We start from the raw sequence: 8,272 nt of genomic DNA, 5'->3' as shown, positions 1-8,272 counted from the left end.
ACAACTGAGCTCACACAGCCAGGACCCCCGAGGTCCCCCAGCTCCGGGCCTTTCCCTGGGGGGGCTCGTCCTCACCCACCCAGCCTCCCAACCACCAGCCTGTGGCTCTCAACCAAACTCCACCTAAAAAAGCATTTGGCTCCTGGGGTCCAGGAGCACTTGAGGGGAACCGGGGTCACTCCGAGGGGAGGAGCAGGGGAGGAACACAGGCTTTCCCGGCCTGGAGGAGGAGAGCGGTATGAAGACATCCCTGAGTTGGAACTCGTGACAGCGGTAACGCCTGCCAGCCCGATGGTGCCCGCCTGTCTGCCGAACGCCTTACCTGCGTTAGCGCCTTTAATCCCCATAAATATTTATTTACGAGGTAGGCACTGTTACCCCCACCCCCACCCGGTTAACTTGAAGGAAACAAGTTAACTTTCAGAGTCAGAACTAAATTCAGACCTTTAGGCGCTAGCTCAGGGTTCAGTGACACGCAGCCTATTAAACCCGTGGTTTAGATCAGGGCCCACAAGGCCGTCAAGGGTTTAAGGTGAACACAGCGAATGTTTTGAAACACGCCTGGCTGCCACTGGATGTGTTATGCCCCCTGGCCTCCCTCTGGGCTCCAGGAGAAACTGAGGGAGGAGGGGAGACGGGAGGAGGGAAGGGGAAGGGGCAGGCAGCGGGGAGGGGGAGGGGGGAGAGGGAGGGGAGGTGGAGGAGGCCTCACTGGGGCCTGACGGGTCCTCTGCCAGGGCGGCTCCAAGCCCATCCCTGTAGGGGCCGCACACGGAGGCGGGGGTCCTTTCAGGATAAAACAGGTGACACCGTGGACATTGAGTTTACAGTCAAGGCAGCACAGGGGTCCCCGACGGCGTGAGTGAGGCAGGGTGTGGATCTCTGCCCCAAATTGCAAAAGCAGAGCTGGTGTAGGGTGAGCCCCTTTGTAAAAGGAATCACATAAAGGCAAGGTCTTGGGGCACCTGCGTGCCTCGGTCGGTTGAGCGTCCAACTTCGGCTCAGGTCACCATCTCGCGGTCTGTGGGTTCGAGGCCCGTGTCGGGTTCTGTGCCGACGGCTCAGAGCCTGGAGCCTGCTTTGGATTCTGGGTCTCCCTCTCTCTCTGCACCACCCCCCCCACAACTCAAAAATGAATAAACATTTAAAAAAAAGCCAAAGTCTGGAGAACAATTCCACAAAGTCAGTGGTGGTTGTCTCCGGGGGGCTCAGCTTAGAGGGGTTTTTAACTCGCTGTGTTCTATTTATATAATGTTTAAATGTTTCATGAAGCATGTGTAATGCTTTGGTATTCTGACAGACAAAAAAAAAAAAAAAAAGATTTTAAAGAGAAGGGAAGCCCCACACCCTCTATCCATCATCCTCTCCAAACTTCCAGAACAACCAGCGTGTGTAGGTAACCCCACAGCCTGTGTTACCAGGAAATGTTTATGCTTCATATGGGGTCCTGTCCTGAGTGCACATTATTAATTATTAAAGAGATGTTGTCCACCCTGTCAGAGTAGTTTAATGTTTAGTTGGAGGACGGAAACACGAAAGTGTTTGTCCCTTGACTCTGCACACCGATGCTCAGGTGTGGGTTAAAAAAAAGAAGAAACTGACCGGAATTTGAATAAAACCTTGACAAAAGAAAAAAATAAAAGGTAAATTACTTATATGTTAAAAAGAAGAAGCAGCAGCAGCAGCAAAGGGACAAACTGTGGTTTTGCTCTGTCGTCCTGACTACTGAGGCTCAGGCGTGAAACACCTTGGCCACGTGTGACAGCGGTACTGGTTTCCTTAACCTTCGAACTCGGGAAGAGACGTTGCTGTAATAACTCCTGATTCCGTGAGGGAAGAAGACCGGTAAGATGCAAATGGAAAGCTAATGTGCAGGATCCTAGAGACTGGGTAACCTTGATGGCAGATGGAAAGGGAGGGCACAGGAGGGGACGGGGAGGGGGTGAGAATACTAAAGGCAGGCTTCCTGGAAGGGGTGGGCTCATCTAGGAGCAGGGGAGAGTAGAGAGAAGGGCATCTTGGACAAGGAAGGCCGATTAAGTTAGAAGGCAGGAGCCTTCTTCCCTGAGAGGGGCTGGGGTCCCTGTCCCGGCCGTGGCCCTCTGGCAAGGGTGCCGGACGCAGCTGGGTGGGAGGCCCAACCTATCCCAACTTGGACTCTGCCCAGGAATTTGCACTGAAAGGAGAAGACTGGCCAAAGGGCAAGCGGGTCGAATTCATTTTGTCCCTGTGGAAATACGTGCCTCTGCCCACCCTCGAGAGCGACTTGTTGACCACAAATACGTGAGTAGGAAGAAGGGGGTCCTGCCTCTCTCCGTGCAGCCGCGTGTCTGTGGGTGTGTGTGCCCAGGTAGCGGGCGTTCCCGGCCTCCTCCCCTGTGTGTGTGTTTCCACCTGTCTCCTCGCTCGTGTGTGCACGCGTGTGTATGTGCCTCTGAACGCGTGAGCTTAATCGGGCCGGGGTTTGGAAAGCACCCCCCTAGGGCGCTCCACGGGGGAAGAAACCGGAAACAGGAGTGGGGAGGGATGGGGTTCTTATTCAGAGGACTTAGGCCTATGGACTTCAGCAAAAGAAAGAAAAAAAAAAAAAAAAAGGACTATCTTGGCTCTTAGAATTGAAAACTCCAGTGGCAGGACTGGTTTTAGGTCCAGGTGGATCCAGGGACTAGAAGAGTCTTCAGGAGATTAGTTTCCCATCTTTTGGAGGTGGGAGAGTACAATGCCACGAAGATGTCAGTCAACGGCACTGGCTTTCATTTGCTGTAGGAGTGACAAAAGCTAGGGCCTCTTTTCAGGAAAAGGCCGGGACCAGGTATCTACACGTGTGGTACGTAGTTCCTGCCTTGCCTTCCCTGCGAGGCGGACAGAATTTGCCCCGGGCCTGCCTGGGCCTCCCAGATTTACCAGGCCGGGCACTGGTGAGTGCAGGAAGGGGCGCCTTGCTCTGAGGCAGCCGAGTTCAAGGAGGGTTGAGCTCCGGGATGGGAAAAGCTGGGCCAGGCTCCCCCCTTCCGGCCCTCCCCCATCCTCCCCCCTTCTCCAGGGGCCTCTCCTGGGTCCTGTGCCGCCTCTGCTTTCAGCTGTGGGCCCTGATTTTGTCTTTCAGCCGCAAGGTCCGGCACATGGAGGGCAACAGCCCGAAAGGAAGAGAGTTCATCTCTCTCACACCTGTGGCCAATGGTCTGGAGAACATGGGGGCCGAGCTCTTGGAAAGCCTGGTCTGTCCCTTCCCCATCCTCATTTTGGCCCCCTGGTGGGAGGGCCCTTTGTTCGCCTCCTTCCTTCACCCCCTCTACCTCTTTGCTTGAAAAATTAGGGACCCCCCCCCTCCTAAACGTGTTGGCCTCCTCGACACAGAGCAGCCCCTTTATTTGGCTCAGCAACCGTTTGCTGTGCACCTGTGATGTGCCGGGATCGCCCGCACTAGTCTGAGGGGTCAGGGAAAAAAAGGCTCAACCCGGAAGTGACGTTTGAGCTGCGCCTTAAAAAATAAGAAGGAGGAACCACATGACTGGAGGAGGGGAGGGGTGGATCTCTGGTGAGGTCTCAGCCTTCGAGGGGCTGGCGTTCTCGTCCTTGCTCTGGAACGGCTCAAGGAGAGGCCCTCCACCCAGAACTCTGGAGCCTAATGTGACCCCCTTTTCCCGCCCAGCCTCCCCCGACAAAGCCCCTGCCCCTTCACCACACTGCACAGCCCCAGGGTGCGCCTTTCACTCTGTGATCTGCAAGAATAACCCCCTGCCCACCCAAACACGACTGCATAGACAAACGGAGGGCAAATGCGACGAGGTGGTCCCGCCTGGGCCTTCTCCAACCAGCCACGGCTGAGGCTTCCCTTCCCTTCCCAATGCAGGCCAGGAGGACCCCGAGGGCAGGGCGTATCCAGCACTGAGTCCAGCACACTGTGGGTGCTCGGTGTGTGGTTTGCGGAACTTAACTAAGTCGCCCTCTAATTATTTCCTGGGCAAAAGCCCCGCCCTCCCACCCCAGCCCACTCCCGAGGTGCCCGTGGGCACACTGGCGGCAGCCAGGGTCTCCCTCCGCTCTCACTCGGGGCCGCAGGCACCCTCTGGTCACTCTCTGGTCGCTCTAGGAGGAAGGCCGGACCCCTGGCAACGACTCAAGCCGTGCGGAGGGTGGGGACATCTGGACCGAGGCCAGCCCGGAGCCCCTGTCAGGGCGGTAGGTGCTCTCCAGGAGGGACGTGCATTGGCCCGGGGAGGAGGCCACCGTGGGGAGCAGGGACAGGGAAGCTGGGCCCCTGACAACAGAGAAGGGGCTCCCGGAACCTTGGTCAAAGAAAGGAACAAACGTGTTAGCCGACAAGGGAGCTCTGCTGGCCCCTGCCTCGGGGTGAGCCGGGCCAGGGGCGGCCAGCCTGCTCTGAAGCAGCCAGAAGGCAACCGCGTCAGGACCCCCAGTGTGTACAGGGGGCCTGTTCTGACTAAAGCTGGATGGAGGGGGTCCTGAACCAGCCTGACCCCCCTCTCCACCTCCCCATCTGCCTTCTACCCCAGTCAGTCCCTGGGGCACCTCAGGGATCCTCGAGGCTTAGTTTGAAAACCCCTAGAGCGGTCCAGTCCCCTTGTTTCCCACGGGGAGGCTGGTGACCCAGAGCTGATGCCCAGGCTCACTGGGGGTCCCCGCTGGCCAGATCCTGAGCCGAGGACGGCAAGGAGAGGAGGGGTGGTGGAGGGGAGGGAGTCCATCTGTCTCTCTGGATGGGAGATTGGGGAAGAGCCTCCCTTAGGGGGGCAGGTGTTGGGGCCAGAGAGGGGCAGAGGCATTTCTTGAAACAGAAGCTCCTGCAAGTGTGGCCTGTGGGTCCCCAGAGGCCAAGTGCCAGCCTTTTCTCCAGGGATAGACAAGCGACCAAAAGACCAGGCAAGAATGGCATTGGCACCAGCGGTCACCAGGTGGTGACCGCCGGGCAGGGGGTGGGCTGTGTACAGGCTCTCTTGCAGGGGGAGCTGCTGACTCGGAGGATAAGTCTCTGGGTCCCCGGGGAACAAGGCAGAGCTAGGAGCTCTCCACCCGGCCCCACAGACAGGGGGGACACTGGGACAGGGGAGGGAGGCAGCCATCATGGTTCGTGCATTTCTGCATTTGGTTGGGTTCTTACTCATCATCTCAGTTAAGTCCTTCCCAAGCCCAAGGGCAGAATGGACTCAAGGGCAGTGGTGATGCTGGAAGGTGGGGTGGCCTGAGCCGACCCTTAGTTTGTTCTGGGCTGGGGTTGCCCTAGTCCTGTGATGCCGAGGCCAGTGCCCTGGGGGGGGGGGGGGTACCCGAGTAGCTTCTACCTGGAGCTGTTGATGGTGGGAGTTGACTCGCAGACCCCACTGGCACTCTCCCCAGGAGGAGCCTGCAGCCTGCTCTGAGGGCCAGACGCTTCTGCCGGGAGCACACACAGCTGTTTCGATGGATCTGCACGGGCCTGCTCTGTACTGGTGAGCCTGGGGCCCAGCCCCCCTGGGAGACCGCCGTTCCCACCCCAGCTACCACCACCCGGGTTTCAGCCACCTCAGCCCCGGCCATCCATGTCCCAGGGCATTCACTTATCCAACAATCCAACAGTCATCTCAGAGCCAGCTCCATGGAAGAAGCTGGGACATCAGAATAAAGTCAGACCAGATCTTCTTCTCAAAGCAGTCTCTGATCAGTAAGGGAGAGGGGAACGATATTTTCACGTAAGGCAGTGAGCCATCTGGGAACACCAAGGAGGGATGGAAGTGATCAGGGAGGACTTCCAGGAGGAGGTGACATTCAGGCCTCACAGGTCGAGCAGGAGGTAGCCAGCTGGATCCGAAGGACAGGACGGAGTGAGAAGGCACTTCTAGGTAGGAACCACGGGAGCAAAGGTGAAACCTGGCATGGTGTGGGCAGGCAGCTCAGGGACTTGAATTTTGCCCTCAAAGCCAGAGAGAGCCATTGAAGGAATTAACAGGCAAGCCTTGAGGCCAGATTCGCACTGTGGGAGCCTGGAAGAGGCAGGCAGGGTGGCAGTATATGTGTGAGAAGACGAAGTGTAGGGGACGGACAGGGGCGGCTTAGAGTGACCCTCGGGAAGCATCACCAACCAAACTTGGGAGCCGACCGAGTGTGCAGGACGAAGGACACCCTGGAATCTGGGGTGCCTTGGGGCTCTGTTCAGGCAACGGGGTGCATGATGGTGCCTCCGTGGCTAGGGAGCGGGGGAGGAGGAAGGCTTGGAGGGGAGAGGGATGGCCAGTCGTCTGGGACGGGATGCTGGAGATACGTCTGTCAGGCCATCGAGAAGGGCAGGGGCCTCTCCAGGGACGCCTGGAGAATAAATCGAGAAGTAGGTCAGTGACAGCATCCTGGGACCAGCCACACTAAGGGAGCTGGCAGAGGAAGGGGCAGAGAGAGCCCGAGGGGGCATGGAGATGGGGGGGAGGGGCGGAGACCAGGGAGCGCCAGTTCAAGGAGGAGGGAGAGGTGAACAGCATCATCTCTGCGGTAAGGGGAGCAGCGGAACAGGGACTGAGCAGCGTCCCGGGGGATTTAGAGCCAAGGAAGTCACTAGTGACTTAGGGCACGGGTGAAAAGCTGGATCGGAATGGATGGGAGGAGAGGCAGTGTAGACAGCTCTTTGGAAGGATTTTTTATGAGGACAGGTGGGAATATTAACAAGGAGGGTGACAGTGTCGAGGAAGGGGTGTGTTTGTGACAGGAGACACTTGGGCTGTGTTTGTGAGTGGGGTGGGGAGGTGGTAGAGAGAGGAGGGGAAGGACATGGGGACAGATGGCAGGTGCAGGGGGGGACCCCTAAGCCCAGGGAAGGAGGGTCACCGCAGGTCCTCCTGCAGGTGGGACATGGAGCGGGGTGTAGCTGTGGATGCAGAAGCCCCCCCCCCCCCCCCCATCCAGGGGGCCAGGCGGGAGAGGACACCGAGAACCATGACGGCAATGGCCCCGGTCTTCATGTTCGAAAGTGAAAGCAGGGCTGTAGGCTGAGATGGGCTGGCTCATGGTCCCTGCAGCTTCCTTCTAGAGATGTCTGAGACAGTGAAGCCTTCCTCTGGCTGGATCTGAGCCTGGGCCTTCTCCGTTCCCCTCGCTTCCACACTCACTCAGACCCACATTGGTTTCGTTTGTAGAAATGATGAACTCCTCCTAGGAGATGATGAAAATCACTTATCTCATCCTGTCTCTGCCTTTGTGGTGGCTGTCAGTCGGTCAGTTATCCTTTACAATGGCCACTCTCCATTTCCTCCATGTTTGCATGGTTTTGATTTCCTCCGGCTCTTTGATAATATTATTGTATCATGTCTTCGGTGGGGCCCTTCACGCACCTTCTGAGAGTAGGTACGGTAGAGAAAGGAAGCCCACGTTCTCAGCGCTCTGGGCCTGGGCCACAGCTATGGTGTCCCCATGTTAGGTGGGCTTTCTCCATAGGTGCCCAGACAGCCCTGGCCGCTGGCCGCCACGGAGGGCCTTGGTGTTCCCAGTCTCGGAAGAATGGTGTGCCTCTTGCCCACATTTCCGGCCAAGTCGCCAGAGGTGCCTGGCCTGGCGGGGGTCCTGTGCCCGTTCTGGTCTCCCACTGCTAGTGTAGCCCAGACTCCACTGGAAAACATGGGCTTAGAGTGGGGACGTGCCCAAAAGGAACAGACAAGTCCTGTCACCAGAGGGGTGAACAGATCCTAGAAGAATACAAACAACTCCTAAGACACGTTTCTCCATGCCCTGTCTGGGGGACTCGTCTACACTGCCTCCTGTCCTGCACAGTGTGCCAGTCCCCCGAATCACAGACCCCAAGACAGACAGACCTGGGTAGGAATTTTAGCCCAGTTTCCTCCCGGTGTGAATCCTCGGGTGCCCCGTCTCTAAATGGGATCAGCGCAGACCCAGCTGTCGGTGGTTATGAGCAGTAGCCCTGGGAGATCCAGGAAGGGCCGAGTGCGTGCCCCTGGCCCCTGCCTCGGCCTCCCGCGGCCCTATGCACGCGTCCCTGGCACCCCTGCAGGGCCACACCTGCGTGCCTCTCAGTGACACCCGTGCAGGTCAGAGGCCCAGCCCACAATCGTCTGTGTGAGAGCAAGGTAGCTTCATTTCTCAGAACTCTGCTCCAATTTCAACATCCCAACCGAGCAATATGAACCTACCTTCCGTCAGTGTGAAACAGCCCTTCCGCCTTTTCCCCTGGAGGCCCCAGTGGGGCTTGTCTGTCCTCAGGTGTGGACGGACCTGCCCACTCCTGCAACTGCTCCCAGGTTCTCCGTCCTTGCAGGTAGCCATGGAGACGTCC

General features: G+C 58.0%; 1 protein-coding gene across 4 annotated transcripts in view; it reads left to right on the top strand.

The window, feature by feature from the left end:
* Positions 1–1,528: 1,528 nt before the first annotated feature.
* SLC28A1 (solute carrier family 28 member 1) overlaps positions 1,529–8,272 on the top strand; it is a 49,782-nt gene continuing 43,038 nt past the window's right edge. For 3 of the 4 annotated variants that reach the window (XM_040493560.1, XM_040493561.1, XM_040493558.1), the window contains exons 1-5: positions 1,529–1,845; positions 2,168–2,283; positions 3,107–3,218; positions 4,094–4,182; positions 5,359–5,450. In XM_040493560.1, coding sequence (XP_040349494.1) covers positions 3,123–3,218; positions 4,094–4,182; positions 5,359–5,450 — 277 coding nt within the window. In that variant the 5' untranslated portion in view covers positions 1,529–1,845; positions 2,168–2,283; positions 3,107–3,122. Of the gene's footprint in view, positions 1,891–2,167; positions 2,284–3,106; positions 3,219–4,093; positions 4,183–5,358; positions 5,451–8,272 lie in introns of all 4 variants that reach the window. The other variant, XM_040493559.1, reaches the window with a different exon arrangement.

Source organism: Herpailurus yagouaroundi, unplaced genomic scaffold, assembly GCF_014898765.1.
Source record: "Herpailurus yagouaroundi ecotype Mexico unplaced genomic scaffold, PumYag 185, whole genome shotgun sequence".
In the NCBI taxonomy this organism is placed as follows: Eukaryota; Metazoa; Chordata; class Mammalia; order Carnivora; family Felidae; genus Herpailurus; species Herpailurus yagouaroundi.
The sequence above is the reverse complement of the archived record's forward strand: the minus strand, read 5'-3'. Positions and strand labels throughout refer to the sequence as shown.